At 31.1% G+C, this 19,670-nt stretch overlaps 2 protein-coding genes across 2 annotated transcripts; both read left to right on the top strand.

Annotated features, from left to right (window-relative positions):
- Positions 1 to 3,292: 3,292 nt before the first annotated feature.
- On the top strand, positions 3,293 to 5,603 carry LOC100800920 (plant cysteine oxidase 4). The gene is made up of 5 exons (XM_003518188.5): positions 3,293 to 3,643; positions 3,897 to 4,069; positions 4,196 to 4,340; positions 5,095 to 5,298; positions 5,403 to 5,603. Exons 1-5 carry the CDS (start codon positions 3,538 to 3,540, stop codon positions 5,531 to 5,533), a joined length of 759 nt encoding a protein of 252 aa, XP_003518236.1. The 5' UTR covers positions 3,293 to 3,537; the 3' UTR covers positions 5,534 to 5,603.
- Positions 5,604 to 14,657: 9,054 nt separating this feature from the next.
- On the top strand, positions 14,658 to 18,037 carry LOC100798091 (serine/threonine-protein kinase SAPK2). The gene is made up of 9 exons (XM_003519127.5): positions 14,658 to 14,960; positions 15,104 to 15,178; positions 16,171 to 16,272; positions 16,462 to 16,515; positions 16,600 to 16,692; positions 16,778 to 16,870; positions 17,014 to 17,118; positions 17,251 to 17,349; positions 17,605 to 18,037. Exons 1-9 carry the CDS (start codon positions 14,841 to 14,843, stop codon positions 17,878 to 17,880), a joined length of 1,017 nt encoding a protein of 338 aa, XP_003519175.1. The 5' UTR covers positions 14,658 to 14,840; the 3' UTR covers positions 17,881 to 18,037.
- Positions 18,038 to 19,670: the final 1,633 nt, after the last annotated feature.

The following is a 19,670-nucleotide window of genomic DNA, read 5'->3' as shown; positions in this document are numbered from 1 at the left end:
AAAAATTAAGAAAAGTAAATGACCTTATTGTGGGCAAGGAGAGAGTTTGTAATTCCAAAAGTCCAAAGAAGCGACTTCATAAGAAAGTCTTTTACCAATGATTATTTTTGTAGTATATCTCTCTTTTTTGTTAACTCTCACATGATTTCTTTGTTTGAATTTTCATTGTCGAGGTCCTCTGCATTTGATGGTTTCATTCCTTAGATTATTAGTTATGTATATATCTAGGAAATTTGATATTGAATTTTATTTAAATAAATTATTTTAATCTCCTAAAAATATTATAGAACAATAATATAAAATTTTTAAACTTTTTTTATTTTGTAATTAATACTTAACAACAAAAGTATCAATTTAGAATAGTACTTAATTTTTGAACAACTGCAATCCCAATCACTATAGAGGTATTTTTTTATAACTACTATATAGGGTATTCTTAAACATAGTCCAAAAGAAGATTTCAACATTGTAAGAGATAAGAACACTAATAATAAAGACGGTGAATTCTTATTTCATTTAAAAACAAAAGACTAATCTTAGCAACATTCTCGTATCCTACGTATAGCAAATTTATTTGCAGCATGTCTACTGGCTCCAATAGCTTTAGAAAGATAAGCACCAAGAGCAAGAACATTAGTTCCTATAACACCAGAGAAGTTGACAATTGGGTTTGCAGTCAACCTAACACTCGTGCTTATTTCATCATAGTCATGCAAGTAGTGAACTTCCACCTGTTCCATAAAACAGACAATACAAATTATTGCCATAAAGGAATAAGATGCCAGAGTTAAATAGGGTTTTAGAGAGTCTTAATGAGATTGATTTCTCAAATTACATAGTTTACTCGACACACCTAAATTTTCATTAGATTTTCCAAGCTTTTTATGCAAAATGGTTGACTATCTTACCTTTCCAGACCTTTGGTGAGGAACTTTGAAACTAAAGATAGCCTTCAGACCAAGAGTAGGTTCATTAAAAGTGATAGTTGTGAAAAGCTGAAATGCAAAAGCATTTACTAACATTAATGAAATGGTCATAGGAATATAAAAGTCATTTGTAGACAAAAAGATATTAAAGAAGAAAACATAAGGAAACACCCTTCAACCTCTGCCAACCATGTCCATGAAAGTTCCATTTTCAATCTTTAACCATGTCCATGAGAAAATTACATAATTTTTAACAATGTACACTTCATTAAGTCTATAAGTTCTTTTAGAGGTTTCTACTTTAAATAATTAAGTAGACAATCTACTTAATATCTACAAAATAGGTAATATTTTCAATCAAGATGGTGTATGTAAGATGAACTTTTTGCTTTAACAGGTCTGCAATTGAACATAGCTCAGTGGCGTGACCTAACAAGCCTGCAAGCTAGCTGCATGTAGCTTGGGTTTTTGAAATTCAAATTGAAATTTCAAAAAAATCGGGAATAGGTGAAACAAAGAAACACAGGAAGAACAACATGGGTTTTGCAAGCAGAAGCAATCAAATAATGCCAAAAAATCAAAGGTGGTGACACGTGTGCAAGCTGATTGTTCTTTTATTACTAAAGAATACAAGATTAGTCAATGATAAAAGTACTTAGTAATTTGGATTTCAAATGAAACTTGAAGTAACTTTTGAGATTATAACTTATATTTTTTTTATTGTTGGTTTTCAATCCGAGTACTTCCTTCAGTAAGAAAAAAAAAACCCTGAGTACTTCCTTTCTTTGATATTACATTATTTATTTTAACAAAATATTTCCTCTAATGTTACACTGTTTATTTTAACTTTTGATAAAAAGATTTATCTTAAAACGAAAAATTATAAGAATTTAAAATTATTTTTTGGAGGAAAAAATAATTAAAAAGCCTAAAAATATTATCTGTAAATTAAAAATATAAAAAATCAAACTAACATGTTTAGATCTTTGTTATGTCATTTTATACTATCTATTAATTAGTTTAAAAGTTAAGTTTTTTTTAAATGCTCCAGATAATTTTAACTTTAACATTCAGTCTAAGATGCTTTTTTATCTTTCAGTTATTTTTTTAATTCTAGTTAGTTTCTTAACTATTTTCTGAATTAAATGTCTAATTGTCGTCTTTATTTTTCTCAAATACATTTAGAAATACTAGTTGTTTTTTTTTTTTGACAGAATAGAAATACTGGTAGTAATAAATAAAAAAGTGTAAAAAAGAAGCAAGTGATTCTAGGAAATAGGAACCTCAGAATCCGTACGCCACTCTATATCGTTCTGTTGATTCCGTTCCCGTCATGGGACCTCTAATTGGCATTTACAACATTTTTAGCATTGTCTAAACGTTAGGACTCCGAGATTCAACGTTCACATATCCCTATTTTCGGCACCTATATATAACAATAAACTATTCTCCGTTTTTATTTATAAAATTTAAATTTGAAATGATATTTTTAAGATATAATTTATAATATTTTTTGTATTAATTATTTATTAGAAATATTTTTTATTAAAAGAAGAAAAAATACATTAATAAATTATTAAAAGAGAAAAAATATTAATAATAGGGATAATTTAAAAAAATATATATGGTTAAAAAAAATTATTACTATTAACTAAATTAATTAATTTTCTTAATTTTATTGAATTAGGTAATTGAATCTTATACATAAAAATGAATAAATATATTAAAATATAATTAGTGAAACAACTACAGCACAAACTTCAATCCCACAACAAAAATATATTTTCTTTTAATTCTTATGCAGAAAAAAGCCATATTTATTAGAATAAAATATCATATGTTGAAAAAAAAATCAACATATAATTTTTTAATTTAAAATAAAATATTTTTAAAAATATTTTTAGAGCTTTATCGTTGGTCTGGCCCCTGCGGATCAACATTAATAGTAGTATTTTATTACTTTGCAGGGTGTACTTAACTAATACTCAGTGACCATAATCCACCGCAACATAAAACACAGACACTTGTTAGCTATATTACCAGCAACATTGCTTGTTTTTTCTTTAACGAATGACACAATTTGGTGCCTGGACGGCAAAAGGTTACCTTTTAAAAATTTTAATTTAAGTCACGATTTTAGAGGTTTTACCAATTTAAATTTTCAATGCAAGCAACACCATGGATCACGCAATCACCTGTGATATTTTTGTTTATTTTTTCACCTTATCTATAGTATGTGCCATGTGGCCCATTTTATGTTTTAAACATAGGGCAGAAGTTATCTTTAAAAATTGACTGTTTCAAGCTTCCGCCCCCAGCTTGACTAATTAGTTGTATAATAAAGAACCCTTTCCCTTTCCCCAAAGGGGAAGAAATTGGAAACAAAAGATGCGCACCCACTGTAATACACTAATACTTACTATAAAAGTCAAGATAAGGCCCAAGGTTTGTTTTACGTTATTATTCACAATCCTTTTTTCTCCCTTCTTCACTGTCCCTTCCATTTAATGCCATCAACCAAACCATAATAATCTTATAGTGATGCTTTAAATTTGGTTGGCTACATAACCAGCTAAGGTTAATTATTACTAAGCTTTACTACCCCAAAACAATGGAAAGGAGCAAAATACAAGTGCTTTATGATGCTAGCCATGCCGTGTTTTCTCAAGAGGGGCTTCCAACCTTTCAACAAATCCACTATCTAAAAACTTTGCTAGGTGTGTTAACGTTTAGCTTCTATATATCATTAATCTTATCCTCGTTCATATACGTGCACACTTGTTAATTGCTATATATCATTAATCTTATCCTCGTTCATATACGTGCACACTTGTTAATTGATTTTTTTGTCTTCATCATTTTCTTAATTCCTAACCACTATATATAGTTATTATTAGCTTGCATGTAGTATGCAAATAAATCAAATTAAAGGGCCGATTCATATGTTTGAGTTGATCATTTAATTTGCAGACAAAATTGAAGCTATTGATGTAGGAGTCGACGAGTCCGGGTTGTGTGATTCTCCAACATCAGACGCAACCGTTGATAGCAGCAGCAGCAGCAGCAACAGCAAGGGTTTGCTTTGTGGACACGGATTCTCTGAGATAACATACATTCACATTCATGAATGTGACTATTTCTCTGTGAGTAGTAGAAAATACAAATGCCGTATTTAAATTACTTCTTTTGTTAATTTCCAATAAATTGGAGCGAGATTAATTTAATGACCCTTATGAAGATCTAATGTAACGAATTTCAACAACATGCAGATGGGTGTATTCTGTCTTCCAGCAGGAAAAGTGTTTCCACTTCATGATCACCCGGGAATGACAGTGTTGAGTAAGCTCTTGTATGGCTCTACCTGTGTCAAAGCTTATGACTGGATCGCATTGGATTGTGCTGGAAGCCAAACAAGTAAGAAGAATTTGCTTTTAATCTGAATTTTTTCATATTTGTAAAGTTTATACATGTTTTCGTCGTTATAAATATAGCAAAATCCTTTGATTTTCTTTTGTTAGTTTTAGTTTTATAAATTAAATTTTCTTTAAGAATAGGCTGTCATCGTCTAATGATAACTTGACACATATCTAAATATGTTACGCTGCTATTTTATTTTTTTTGTGACAAATTTATACGTAGTATGTTATGTTATAAGTAAATAATGATAGGAATCATTTATAAAAGTTGCTCATTTCTCTGTGACAGGATAAATGTAAGTAGTTTCGCAAGTGATTTTTGACTCATAACACTTTTGCTATCTCGAATTGCAGTATCATTTTCTCCTTCTATTTCTTTTAAATAATAAATAAATTATAAAGATCAAAACCAACTGTTTTTTTAAGGATTAAAAACAAACTTATACATCATGGTGCTTTCAAATTACAAACATCTTAAACCTATTTTTCATTAGAGAATTTCTATGGTGCTTTTGAAAATATAAGGATTTTGACATTGTTATTGAGAAACTCTCCTTTCTTAGTGTGCTCATTCCACCAAATTCTAAAACTCTTTGATTTTTAAGGGCACATAGCAACTAAATTAACCATATATAACAATAATTTATCTTTCAATATTGATATTTAACTATTCTAAAACTCTTTGATTTTTAAGGGCACCATAATAACAGTTTTTTCTTTCGATATTGATATTTAACTATATGTAAATGCAGTAGGATTGGCTGGGAGGGTAGTGGATGAAGTAATCAAAGCACCACAGGAACCATCCATATTATTTCCAAGAAGTGGTGGCAATATTCATTCTTTCACAGCGTTGACGCCATGTGCAATACTAGACGTGCTATCTCCACCATACTCTGAAGAGTTTGGAAGGCCTTCCACTTACTTCTCAGATATCCCTATCCCTTCTCTTAATGGTAATTTAATTTAGGATGCTCTAATTAATTTTATCTTTAGCTAGGTATAATTTAAGCCACACATTCATTAATTCATACTATTATTTTGTGTCCTACGACTACAGGTTATGCCATACTTGAAGAGAAACCAATGCCTAGTAACCTAGTTGTTCAAGGAGCACCATACCTTGGACCTTCAATTGTAACCGTTGACCATTACAACTTCGGTCAAATCGATTTTGATAATCACGTGTAAATTGAGTGTCTTTTTTGAACAGTACAAATTAAATAGAATAATACAAAATACTATTCATATATCATATTTAACTAATTCAACTAAATTCTTTGATAGATAAATTAAGTGTATTTATATACATAAGTTCTCATATGTAATTATATATATTATTTTGTGAATCACTTCAGTCCTATAATTTCATTATGAAATTAATTCTGAGTTTAAAACTTAATCATATTTAAATTCTTTTGTTTTCTGTAAGAATTAATGTCTCATGGAAGAGGTATGTGACTTATGTAGGGACTAATAAATAAATAATTAACAATTAAAGACTAAATTGTAATTGGGCTTAATAGGAGAAGTTTCTAGAACTAATTGCTACTTGATGGGAGTAGTGGTTATAAAAGGGGCTTAATACCCACTAACGTGAAATAAGATCCCCTCCCTGACTAGAAAGTGTTCTCTCTCACTCATAATCATCACAAACGGAGAGAGGCAGTAAAGAAAGGCCAAAGGAAGTGAAATTTTATTTCTCTCCTTTTTCAAGGAAATCAAAGTGCACCAGAGAGAAGTTCCTATGGAGAAAAGTACACATCATTATCTATTATTCTTTATTGATTGTTTGTGAGAATCATAGGTTTCAAGATCCTATTGGTTTTCTATAATTGATAGTTTAGGAAACCCTTAAGAATTTTTACATGTGGTATCAGAGCATGTGTTATGAAATTTATGATTCTTCAAGAATGATTTAATTTCTCCCAATTATGCATAAACCCTAATTATGAAATTTAGGGATTTTTAATTTATGTTACATGTATTTTCAATTACATGTTTTGATAACGTGCCTTTCGTATTAATTATATTTTCCGCTGCAAAGTATGAAATTCTGCATATATAAAATTTCATGAGAAGGAAAGCCATGAAAGCTGTAGAATTTTTGGAAATTACGTTTTGGAGAAAGGGAATGAAAAGCAAAAAAAAAAAAAAAATTTCGCCATTGTGAATTGGTTTTGTAAAGTTGTGCGACTGACTGCATGTACCTTTCTTTCAAGCCCCACTACGCGTACCTTCCTTGTAGGAGAACTAGAAATTTTGGATATTGCTATTTGTAACCCATTTTGCTATTTCCAACCCCACTTGTGTTTTTTTTTTAAATTATTATTAAACGTAATTGAAGGATTGAAAGTTTATATCCTGTAATTAAATTAACGTGAATGTTTTGAAATTATTGGTAGCAGTAAATATATGTATATGCTACATATTTGCTTGAACATGTTTGAATGCAAAAACATAAATAAATACAAATATTATTTTATGGCCTATAACGAAATTAATAAAATGACTATGAATTGTTAATAGCAATAAGTATGTACAGGCCATATATATTTGGTTGGAATTAAATGTATGTTGAATTTGTTAGTCACCAAAGTGGCCAAATTTGTAAGGTTATTTAATTCAAAATTAATGATTATTTCAATAATATTTGGTTGGAATTAAATGTATGTTAAATTTGTTAGTCACCAAAGTGACCAAATTTGTAAGGTTATTTAATTCCAAATTAATGATTATTTCAATTACTCATAGAATAATGGATGCTAAATTATATGACTATTGGCTTATGGGTAATTGAAATTCATTGTTATAAGGCATTTATGGATCGCCCAAAGGTTGATTAGTTGTTCTTATAATTAATGAATATAATTGTAGGCAATTTGTGTGTATCATTAGTTTTATTTATATGCCCAAAGGAAATAGATACTACTAATTGGTGCATATTTAATTGCCAATTAATGTTAAAATTTTATTAGCATCATTATGTTTGTATGTTGTATGTTGGTGTATCACTCAAAGGAGAACATCAATATACATTGTCCATTATCTGAATGAATCATATGTATGACATGTATTTTATGTCTCAAAACACTTATGTGGATTTTATTATGTAATACATATTTTGAATTCATTGGATTCTTATGTATCATTTGAGTCAATTTTAATGGGCTTAACTTCTCTGACTGAAATGAGCAAGTCCAATTTCACCTTGGTGTTTTGGATCATGATCTTGCTATGTTGGAAGAGAAGTTTGTTACTATTATTGATGTTAGTAGCAATGAAGAGAAAGTTCATTATAAAGCATGGGAAAGATCTAACAAACTCAACCTAATGTTCATGAGAATGATTGTTGCAGACAATATTAAGACAGCTCTCCCTAAAACCGATAGTGCTAAAGAGTTTATGGGGTTAGTGGGAGAGCGCTCTCAAACAGCTGATAAGTCTCTTGCTAGGACATTAATGAGTACACTAACCACCATGAAGTTTGATGGTTCGCGTACTATGCATGAACATGTCATTGAGATGACAAACATTACAACAAGACTTAAGACCTTGGGAATGGCTGTGAATGAGAACTTCCTTGTTCAGTTTATTCTAAACTCATTACCGTCTGAGTATGGCCCGTTTCAAATGAGCTATAATACCATGAAAGATAAATGGAATGTGCATGAATTGCACAGTATGTTAGTTCAGGAAGAAACGAGGCTTAAGAATCAAGGAAGTCACTTAGTCCATTATGTCAGCCACCAAGGGAATCAAGGAGCTTGAAAAGAAATTTATGAAGAAGCATGATAAAGGCAAAAGGTCATTAAAGAACAATGACGACTCTTTGCAAATCCATAAGAAAGGGTATCAAAGGGCAATAATTGTCAATTTTGTGAAATTAAGACATTTCCAAAAGGATTACCTAAAGTGTAAGTCTTGGTTCGAAAAGAATGGTGAGCTTAATGCTCATGTATGTTTTGAATCAAACTTAACTGTAGTTTCCCATGATACATGATGGATTAATTCTGGATGTATGACTCATGTTTCTAACATTATACAGAGATTCCTTACAATCCAAACCATAAGTCCAAATGAGAAGTTCATTTTCATAGGGAATGAAGTGAAAGCTCCAGTGGAAATAGTTGAGACTTATTGTTTAAAATGCAACACTGGACATCGTTTAGATTTACTGGAAACTCCTTATGTACCTAGTTTATCTAGGAATTTAGTTTCATTATCTAAACTTGATGTTACTGCATACTCTTTTAATTTTGGTAATGAATGTTTCAATTTATTTAAGCATAATCATCTCATTGGTACTGGTATTCTTGTGATGGTTTATATAAATTGGAAATAGACAATTTGTATGCTAAAACTGTTTTAACTCTACATCATAATGTTGGCACTAAACATAGTTTAGTGAATGAATGATTTGCTTTCTTGTGGCATAAATGTTTAGGTCACATTTCTAGAGAAAGGATGGAAAGATTAATAAAGAATGAAATTCTTCCTTATCTAGATTTTACGGATCTAAATATTTGTGTGGGTTGTATTAAGGGAAAACAAGCAAAACATACAAAGAAAAGAGCTACAAGAAGCACTCAGCTTCTTGAAATTGTGCATACTGACATTTGTGGACCTTTTGATGTTAGTTCTTTCGGAAAGGAATGATACTTTATCACCATTATTGATGATTATTCATGTTACGGTTATGTCTACTTACTGCCCGAGATTTCTTAGGCAATGGATGCCTTAGAAATTTACTACAATGAAGTAAAAGGGCAATTAGACATAAATGTGAAAATTATTAGATATGATAGAGGTGATAAGTATTACGGAAGATATGATGAAACTGGGCAACACCCAGGTCCATTTGCTAAGCTCCTTCAGAAACGAGGCATTTGTGCGCAATACACAATGTCTGGTACGCCACAACAAAATGGTGTATCAGAAAGGCGTAACAAAACTTTAATGGATATGGTTAGGAGTATGTTAATCAATTCAACCTTGCCCGTATCTTTGTGGATGTATGCTTTGAAAATTGTCATGTATTTGTTAAATAGGGTTCCTAGTAAGGCAGTTCCAAAGACACTTTTTGAACTGTGGACAAATAGGACACCTAGTATGAGGCACCTGCATGTTTGGGGTTGTCAGGCAGAAATAAGAATTTACAATCCACAAGAAAGAAAATTGGATGCAAGAACAATCAGTAGAAATTTCATTGGTTATCCAGAAAAGTCAAAGGGGTATATGTTTTATTGTCCTAATCATAGTATGAGAATTGTCGAAACTGGAAATGCAAGGTTCATTGAAAATGGTGAAATCAGTGGGAGTACAGTTCCACGAGAAGTGGAAATTAAAGAAGTTAGAGTGCAAGTCCCTTTAGCTTTTGCCTCTAGCATTAAGGTGATTACTATTTCAGTTATTGCTACAAACAGTAATGAAGAAGTACAACACAATGATGAGCTCATGATACATAATGAACCCATTGTGGAAGAACCACAAGAAGTAGCATTAAGGAGGTCTCAAAGAGAAAGAAGATCAGCTATTTCGAATGATTATGTGGTATACTTACATGAAACAGAAACAAACTTAAGCATTAATGATAATGATCCAGTTTCGTTTTCACAAGCTATAAGTTGTGATAATTTTGAGAAGTGGTTAAATGCCATGAAAGAAGAGATAAATTCCATGGAACATAATGGTGTTTAGAACCTTGTAAAATTACCAAAGGGTTGTAAGAGAGTTGGTTGTAAGTGGGTCTTCAAGACTAAACGTGACTCTCATGGCAACCTTGAACATTACAAGGCTAGACTTGTTGCTAAGGAATTTACTCAGAAAGATGACATTGATTATAAAGAGACATTTTACTGGCCTCACGAAAGGATTCTTTCAGGATTATCATGGCATTAGTAGCCCATTATGACTTGGAGCTACATTAAATAGATGTGAAAATCGCCTTTCTGAATGGAGATTTAGAGGAGAATGTTTGTATGGACCAACCAATGGGGTTCTTAGTTGAAGGAAATGAACACATGGTGTGCATACTAAAGAAATCAATATACAGTCTTAAAGCAAGCTTCCCGCCAATGGTATTTGAGGTTTAATGATATCATTATTTCCTTTAGATTTAAGGAAAATACTGTTTAATGATATCATTATTTTCTAATTCTGTATATTGACGATATCTTGCTTGCAGCTAACGATCTTGGTCTTCTTCATGAGATTAAAAAAAAATTCTCTAGAAACTTTGAAGTGAAAGATATGAGTGAGGTAAGCTATGTGATAGGGATAGAAATATTACATAATAGATCACAAGGATTGTTAGGCTTATCTCAAAAAGTATATATATCGATAAAGTGTTACAGAGATTCAAGATGGAAAGGTGTTTAACATCGCCTATTCTAATTTAGAAATGAGACAGAGTTAGTCTCGTACAATGTCCTATAAATGATATGGAACGAAAACAAATGAAAGTAATTTTGTATGTATCAGTTGTTGTTGCATCTGAGAGTTGAATTTGTAGTATGTTTTGAGGCTACAATTCAGACTAATTGGCTGCGGAACTTTATTTCAGGGCTTGGAATTGTCGACAGTATTGCTAGGCCGCTGAAAATGCATTGTGATAACTCCGCAGCAATATCTTTTTGTAGAAACGACAAGTACTCTAAGGGTGCTAAACATATGAAATTGAGGTACTTTGTCGTGAAGGAAGAAGTTCAGAAACAAAGAGTGTCAATAGAACATATTAGCACAAACCTTATGATAGTTGACCCTTTGAATAAGGGATTATTGCCCAAGACATTATAGAACATGTTGAAAGTATGAGCATTATTGTTATTGATGATCATTAAGTGTAATTTACTTTATGTAATTTTGCTGACACTCTAAGCTCAATTATGATATGTTTCTGATTACCTGTTCTCTATGCTTGCATGCATGTTTGTGTTAGAGTAATGTTAACAGGTTTTGTCTTGAATGAAGACATTATGTTGGACCAATTATGTACTCCTAACTAAAGGTCATATTAAGGAGAAGACTAACTTGTAGTACATGGAAGGGACTATGTCGATTAGATGATGTACAACCGCCATGACTCGAATTGGTTCCTATTCTTAATCATGAAATTATGATGTACCCAATGTATAAAACAATTTAGTCAATTTTAATACTCATTATGTTAGTTAATCTATTTATTTATTTAGTCCATAATGTTTATTAATGTCACATGAGCCAAGTGGGAGAATGTAAGAATTAATGTCTCATGTAAGAGACATGTGACTTATGTAAGGACTATTAAGTAAATAATTAACGATTAAAGACTAAATTATAATTGGGCTTAATAGGAGAAGTTTCTAGAACTAACTGCTACTTGATGGGAGTAGTGGTTATAAAAGGGGCTTAATACCCACTAGCGTGAAATAAGGTTCCCTTCCTGACTAGAAAGTGTTCTCTCTCACCCATAGCCATCACGAATGGAGAGAGACAATAAAGAAAGGCCAAAGGAAGTGAAATCTCATTTCTCTCCTTTTTCAAGGAAATTAAAGTGCACTAGGAAGAAGTTCCTATGGAGAAAGGTACACATCATTATCTATTATTCTTTATTGATTGTTTGTGAGAATCATAGATTTCAAGATCCTGTTGGTTTTCTATAATTGATAGTGTAGGAAACCCTTAAGAATTTTTACATTTTCTTCATGTATTATGCTAAAATTGAACCACTCAATTCGTATTTGAAGGCCACAATCATCGGAGCAATTAGAATAGTGAAAATACGTTGGATTTGGAACTACAGCATATTGGTCATTGCCGTATCAGCGAGGGAAAGTGCTCACAGTTTTAGACTTTTGGAGGTAGCAGCTTGCATGGTCAAAGGCTGCTGCATATACTAATTCCAATTAAGTTTATGTCACGACTAGCATTGTTGAAACTATAGGTTTACATTCATGTGTGTAGGTATTAATTAATTTAATTTAACTTTTTCTACACTTGAAATATGAGAGAACAAAAGAATTAATACTCGGCTAAATAGAAAATTAAAATCTAGCACAACAGGTCTTGTGATCTCGGAAAGTAGAAAATATTGTGTAAATCAGAAAATAGATGCAACTTGGAAAAATAGTTCAAAGATACTTAGTGCGCATTTGATTTAAATTATTTGAGACAAAACTTTTTTTACTTTTACTCATTTGCTTCTCTCTCACACACACGTTAGTTTTATACTTTTATTACGTTTTTGTGTGTTCTATATTTTCGTATTCTTTCATCTCGTCAATTTTTGTGATTTTTCTATTTTTAATTCGTCTCTGTTTAGCATTTTTCATCCATGTGTTTTTTTTATCATCCTCGTTCCTCAACAACGGATTTAATTATTATTTTTCAAATATGATAAAATTAAACCTTATTTTCTGTTTATCTTAAATTATGATTTAAACAGATGAGTTAGTTAAGAATTTTATATACAAATCATTTTATTGAATCCAAAAAATATATAAATCTTTTTAGATTAACAACCGGGATTAAATGCGCATGCTTGTTCACAAAACCTTGCTGTAAACACAACAAATTTAAATAAAAAACTATATATATACAATAGTACTTCAACAACTAGTGAATCTTTATCCGTATATAATTATAGCCAGCTTGGTATTTTATTTACTGCCAAATGCATTCTAAATTTTATCATATTAAGAATTAAGATTAGGTGCAGCTAGAAAGGTGGCATGCTTATCTTCAGCTGTAAAATCCAAAATCACAAGCTTATCCTTGTCCAAACAAGACCTTCACATATACAATACAAAATACTATTGTTGAGATTGCGGCATTCTAAATGAGAACCCACGCACATTTATACATTGTTTAATAATAACATTATTTTAAGTCGGTGTAGTACTATATCCTTTTTTCTTTTCGTAAAAAAGTATTTAATTTATTCCAAAATGTACCTTTAAATTGGTTTTTTCCACCATATAGAATTATTTGTTTTTTCCACTTCAAAGAATTTATGTACTCCCGTTAGCTTTCCACTGTTAATAATTATTTTATTTGAATTTAAATTGTTTTTTTATAAATAAAACCAATTAATGTTTTTATTTTTAAATGATAATCAAACAATCAATTTTCTCCCACTTAAAAACCTCAAATTCTTTTTTTAATTCAAAATTATTTAAAATTGAATTATTTTATTTATTTAAAATTCACTAAATGAAACATCAAATATTATTTTAAAAAATTAAAATGCAAATATTTCCTCTTCAAAAATTGATATTATTAAATATTACCCAAAAATAATTAAAGTATAAAAGTTAAGAAGAATTCCTTAAAAAAATTAGGAAGAATATTTTCCTCAAAAATAGTTGCCTAAAAAAATAGAAGTATAAAAGTTAGGAATAATCTTTTTCCTCATAAATAGTTACCTAAAAATAATAGCAGTATAAAACTTAGGAAGAATATTTTACCACGGAGAGGTCCAGCCAGTCCTACCACAAGTTCTTTTAGGTTTTAAAAGATAATAGATGACAAGCTTTAATAAATATTTAACAAAAGTCACTATAAAATACTTTTTTATAATTTTAAAATATTAGTATTGTTTGAATATTTTAATTTATTTTTTAACAATGGCACTGATTAAGCAAATTCTTTACCTTTTAATATTATCATTGCTATATTAAAAAGATATACACTATAGCACATTTTTTTTATATTAAAAGTAACAAAATGTTGGGGACAGGTGCCACTCATGCTGCGTTTAAGATTTGTCTTTTCTAGTGTAGTGCTTATATGTAACTTTGTCTGCTATTTTCATAATTTCATCTGACTAACTTATACAATTAACGTCGGTATTGACTATAGTGGTGAAATTTTAATTTTAATTAAAAATACTAATAAAAACACACAACAAACTGTACTTAAAATTTTCCCTTTCTTATTTAACAATATTTTCATGTAATTTTAGCAGTTTTAGTGTCATTTTCGAATTAAAATTTTCTCTTGATAATTCATCCAATAAAAATCATCATTTAACTAAAAATAAAATGCAAGATTACTTAAAAAATGAGTAAATTTTGTTCTCCCAAAAAAATCTTCCTTTGGAAATCCAACATAATATCTTTAAGGAATCTAGTTATCTACTAATTTTGCTCGGAATTGAGTTATGTTGTTTCCTAGTTTCATGTAATTAAATTCATCACGTGTGAAATGATGCTATCAGTTTCATTATTCATATATGTTTCTGTGTACATTTCTTTTCTTTTCTTTTTTTCCCTATTTGCCACTCTCTGTTTATCGACAGCAACATTCATACTCGAGTCAAAGGCTGGCTTGGCTAGCTTGCGTCTTTGTTAAGACTTTGATGACATGTTCACAACCCCGCCCGAGAACCTACTTTTTTGTCTCATAGGAATAAAACATTTACTTTGATCACCTTTTCATTCCTTTTATGTAAAAAAAAAAAAACCACAACACATGGGTGTGTAGTAGAATTGCAGTGAAATTGGAAAAATACTCAAACATGGAGCGCTATGAGATCCTCAAAGATATTGGTTCAGGAAATTTTGCTGTGGCCAAGCTTGTTAGAGACAACTACACCAATGAGCTTTTTGCTGTCAAGTTTATTGAGAGAGGCCAGAAGGTGTTCTTCATCTTCACCCTTTCAATTTCAGTTTCATTTTCTTTTCTTTGTTGGTAATTAATTATTCATTCATCTGGGTTTGTATTGTAATCTTTTGTGTGTGTGATTTTGTTTGTTGTTCCCTGTGGAAATATGTGCTGCAGATTGATGAGCATGTCCAGAGGGAAATCATGAACCACAGATCATTGAAGCACCCCAACATTATTAGATTCAAAGAGGTTAGTAAAAGTAAACTCATGCTCCTAATAATGAGTTAAAGAATGTCTTTTATTTTCAGCTAAATGATAAAATTCTGCAAAATAGTAGATTCGTTTTTGGTCTTGAAGACTCCTACTATTTGGACCACCTTTCTGTTTTGTTAATCCGTGCTTATATGCTCATCTAATTTTTAGATGTTATTTTTTTAAGCCTTTCTTGTTTAATTTACGGTCCAAGGTCTTTAACTTGCAGTCGCGATCATGGTTTTGTTGTGTTTCTTGAAATTGCGGGAAATAACAGGTTGCAAACACTAAAAAAAACCTTGACTTTGTGGCTAAAATCTCAGTTGCAAACCTTTTCAAAACCTTGTTCCTGTCTATTTTCTATTGTGAAATATTTCTTTGCCAATTTTTCTTATTGGCACTATATGAGCATGTGGATATTGCCAGAAAAAAAAGTTTAACATGTGAAATGTGAGATGTAGAGACTAGAGAATGTGTGTGGTGGTGGTGGAAAGTAGTTACCACTTTCATGGAAGATAGGAACTTGGGAAGTTAGCTTTGGGAACACTCATTATGACTTTGAATATTGGTCTAATTTTATATTTTGGTCTCCTACTTTGTTATTCTACCTTTTACTGAAGTGGGCTGAGAATCAGAATTGAACTTAGAATAATACAAAGGTCCCCGCATCAAACTTATTCGGATGAATTTATCAAAATATTTTTTTTTTCTCATGATGTATTTTATTTCGAAGGTGCGATTAGAAAAAAACCATTCATGAAATTCCTTCTTATATTTCATTTTTCACTAATTTTCTGTTTTCTCCTTTCCTTGCTTGGTAGTTGGTAGTTTTCTGTTCTTCCCTTTGAATAAATTTTTATTTATGATGAACCATGTACTATTTATTTTATCAATGCAAACATGCTTTCATTGGAATAATATTCCAACCAGTTTCAAAAAGAAGGAAAAAAGATCCTTTGTGTGAGCTTTGATGATGATTCTACTTGCAGGTCCTGTTGACACCAACTCATTTAGCCATAGTAATGGAATATGCTTCTGGAGGAGAACTCTTTGAGAGGATATGCAATGCTGGTAGATTCAGTGAGGATGAGGTAATGTAGAAAGTGAAGTACTATTTGATTAGTTTATGTAATTCAGGATGATCTTGTCTAGATTTTATCTCGTTGTAGAGGTTCCATTTTGAACTTAGTCCATATTTGGTTAATTTGGTCCTGTTATGCTAGTATATGCATTGTTTCATTCAGAAACTTTGGTTCTCAAGTCTTGTTACTTTTCATCAGGCAAGATTTTTCTTTCAGCAATTGATATCAGGAGTCAGTTACTGTCATTCAATGGTATGAAACTAAACCAAACATCCATCATGAATCATGTTCCTTTACAGTGAATAAATATTTATAGTGGAAGAAATGTTTATGCAGCAAATCTGTCATAGAGATCTGAAGCTTGAAAACACACTCTTAGATGGAAGCACTGCACCACGAGTCAAAATTTGTGACTTTGGTTACTCAAAGGTATTATAATGCTAACAAGGATTACTGCACTAGATGAATCCACCTTCTTCAAGTGATGCTAATTTGTTTTTTTTCTTGTTTTTAGTCATCAGTATTGCATTCACAACCTAAGTCTACGGTGGGAACGCCAGCTTACATTGCACCTGAGGTTCTTACAAGGAAAGAATATGATGGAAAGGTAAGGTCTTATTCTTCCTCATTGCTTATCCTTGGTCTTGGTCATATGGTTATTTTTATTTTTTACTTAGATACATGTTGTCTTTTTTGTGTTCTGTTTGATGTTGTCTTTTCTAACTATGTTGTTCTCTTTGAAAGCTATAGATTGCAGATGTTTGGTCTTGTGGAGTCACCTTATATGTGATGTTAGTTGGGGCTTATCCTTTTGAAGACCCAGCAGATCCAAGAAACTTCAAAAAAACCATTGGTGTGAGTGATAACAGATAACTGCAAACTTATTGAATCCTTAAATAATATCAAGTCTAGAAATAAGAGTTAGTTGTTTAGTTTCACTTTCTCTGATATGGTGTTTCAATTGGACCTTTTGTTGGCTTATTACAGAAGATACTTAGTGTCCAGTACTCAGTCCCGGATTATGTACGAGTTTCCATGGAATGTAGACATCTTCTATCACAAATATTCGTGGCAAGTCCTGAAAAGGTAATTGATTTAATGTCTATAAATTCCTTCTGGATGGGAGATTTGATCTCTTTAATTTCGGTGCACTGTTTATATAAATACTCTTCATATTTATTCTCAAGTAACTTAAAAGTTTTGCTTCTCTGATACCAATTTGGGCACAATTCTAGCAATGCTTATTCTTTCCACTATCTTTAGCATCTAGTTGACAATCTACTATTAAACTATATGTAGCTTCCATTCCCATTGTATTGAACCATTTACGGCATTTTGCAGAGAATAACAATACCAGAAATTAAAAACCATCCATGGTTTTTAAGGAACTTGCCCATGGAACTGACGGAAGGTGGAAGCTGGCAAATGAATGATGTAAATAATCCATCACAAAATGTTGAGGAAGTACTGTCTATTATACAAGAGGCAAGAAAATCTCTTAATGTTCCCAAGGTTGGAGGCCTTCTTACTGGGGGCAGCATGGACCTGGATGACTTTGATGCTGATGAAGATCTTGAAGATCTAGAAACAAGTGGTGAATTTGTGTGTCCTATTTAAGTGTGTACATGAACAAGCTGAGCTATAGTTTGCTGTGAAAATGTAAATAGATTTTTCTGTAGGGGCTAAAATTCCTTGGTGGTTAATTTTTCAATTAAGATCAGTAGCCCCACTTGCACGGCTTGTTATTTATCAGTTTTGAGTTTTGACATTTAAAGGGTTTTTTTTTATTTCTTTATGTTTATTTTTCCCTCTTCCCTATCACACGTGTGGATGTGATCAGATTTAGGAACTTCCGAAACCATGTGCTGTTTTCCTAGAGAAGTAATACCACATGTTCCAAAGATGAGAATATAAAATAAAGCAAGTTGTGGCAGGTTCCACTTTTGCATCATGGGAAACTGAGACATGGGAAGTAAGTAGACTTTTGTTAGTGGATTTTATTTTATATTGTAGAGTGGGAATTGAGCAAGCAATGCTCTCCTTGGAGGCTTTGCCCTCAACCGTGACGTCCCCCCCATTATGTAGGATTTCTTTTGTATATTTACATATATCCTTTTTTTAAAAATAACTATTGTAATTAGGTTTTCGATTTTTTGAGTTGATTATAAGACTAATCTTTCACTTCAGATCTTAGCCCCCATTTGTTTGTAGTAAAAGTGAGCTGAAAAGAAGTCAAGTAAATATTAAAAAGAAGGAGATTCTATTTTAATTTTAAATTTTCAGCGTAATTCGTTTTCATTCTATTTTACCGAATATTCTTGTCATTTCCAAAAAAACGTATTTTATAAAAATTGATCTCAAATCCTTTTTCAAAAAATTCAATTTATATTACCAACTAAATCACATTAGATTTCTTCTTTTCAATTCATATCTACAACTTCATTTTAGTAATCGTATATTTATTCAAAACTTAGATAGATATGTGCTTCGCAAATTATTCTGTTATAATTTAGCCATGAACAAGCTGTGGCCACTTGTGGGACCGGGTTCTTAATCTGACAATTGACTCTTCAATTCTAAGGAACTAAGTTACTCATAGATTATCAAGCTATCTTTGGCACATTGAATCAAAACATTTGTACCGTACGGAATCAATCAACATTACCGAGTGCCGACACTGTTTTTTTTTTTTTTTTTTTTTTATGTTATCCCTGCCAAACAAACCTTTGTCACTTGGGGAATCAGTCAAGAAAGCCGACAGTATATGTAAGCCAATTGTTAGTAATTTTATTTTGCTCTTATGTCTTTATAATTTTATCACTATCTAAAAAAACTTCGGAAAAAATTTAGAGTTAGTAAAATATTTTGAATTTTTTTTTGCACATTGTTACCAAGAAACTGCTATTTAACAGCGTTCACTTGAGCCGAAAAAGAAAATTATGTAAAACCTCTTCCATAACTTTGCTGATTTCAGTTCTTCCTATTTACTAAAAAATGCTCCCAAGATATTGTTGTCGTGTTAATTATATTGGCACCTACAATTTCGAAACATTTAGGAATTCCAACTGTTACAGTTTTTTTTTTTTTATCGGCATTCCAACTTTTATAGACTTATAGTGTTACTTCTGCAATTGCTCAGGCTATATGTGGAGAACAGAAGCAAAGCAAAGCATATTTACTTATGCGTGTACTAAGATCATTTAATTGTCTTGATAACTAGCCAAAATTGAAGTCTTAAACATTGTTTGTACTAAGATCATTTAATTTTCTTTATGAATGTATCCAAAATAATTTCTTAAGCACGTAGAACGAAAGTTGCACAAATCAACAAGCACTCAAGATATTCATATTAATCAATTTATTGACAAGAACAGGGATGAAGTTGCATCTATAGACTACTCTTTGAA

Source organism: Glycine max, chromosome 2 (genome assembly GCF_000004515.6).
Source record: "Glycine max cultivar Williams 82 chromosome 2, Glycine_max_v4.0, whole genome shotgun sequence".
NCBI classification, from domain to species: domain Eukaryota; kingdom Viridiplantae; phylum Streptophyta; class Magnoliopsida; order Fabales; family Fabaceae; genus Glycine; species Glycine max.
The sequence above is the reverse complement of the archived record's forward strand: the minus strand, read 5'-3'. Positions and strand labels throughout refer to the sequence as shown.

Coding starts and splice junctions, on each gene's coding strand:
- LOC100800920 (XM_003518188.5), top strand. CDS start 3,538: ATGGAAAGGAGCAAAATACAAGTGCTTTATGATGCTAGCCATGCCGTG. Junction 3,644..3,896: donor CTATCTAAAAACTTTGCTAG/GTGTGTTAACGT, acceptor TTTAATTTGCAG/ACAAAATTGAAGCTATTGAT. Junction 5,299..5,402: donor CCCTATCCCTTCTCTTAATG/GTAATTTAATTT, acceptor CTACGACTACAG/GTTATGCCATACTTGAAGAG.
- LOC100798091 (XM_003519127.5), top strand. CDS start 14,841: ATGGAGCGCTATGAGATCCTCAAAGATATTGGTTCAGGAAATTTTGCT. Junction 16,871..17,013: donor GGAAAGAATATGATGGAAAG/GTAAGGTCTTAT, acceptor TGAAAGCTATAG/ATTGCAGATGTTTGGTCTTG. Junction 17,119..17,250: donor ACTTCAAAAAAACCATTGGT/GTGAGTGATAAC, acceptor GGCTTATTACAG/AAGATACTTAGTGTCCAGTA.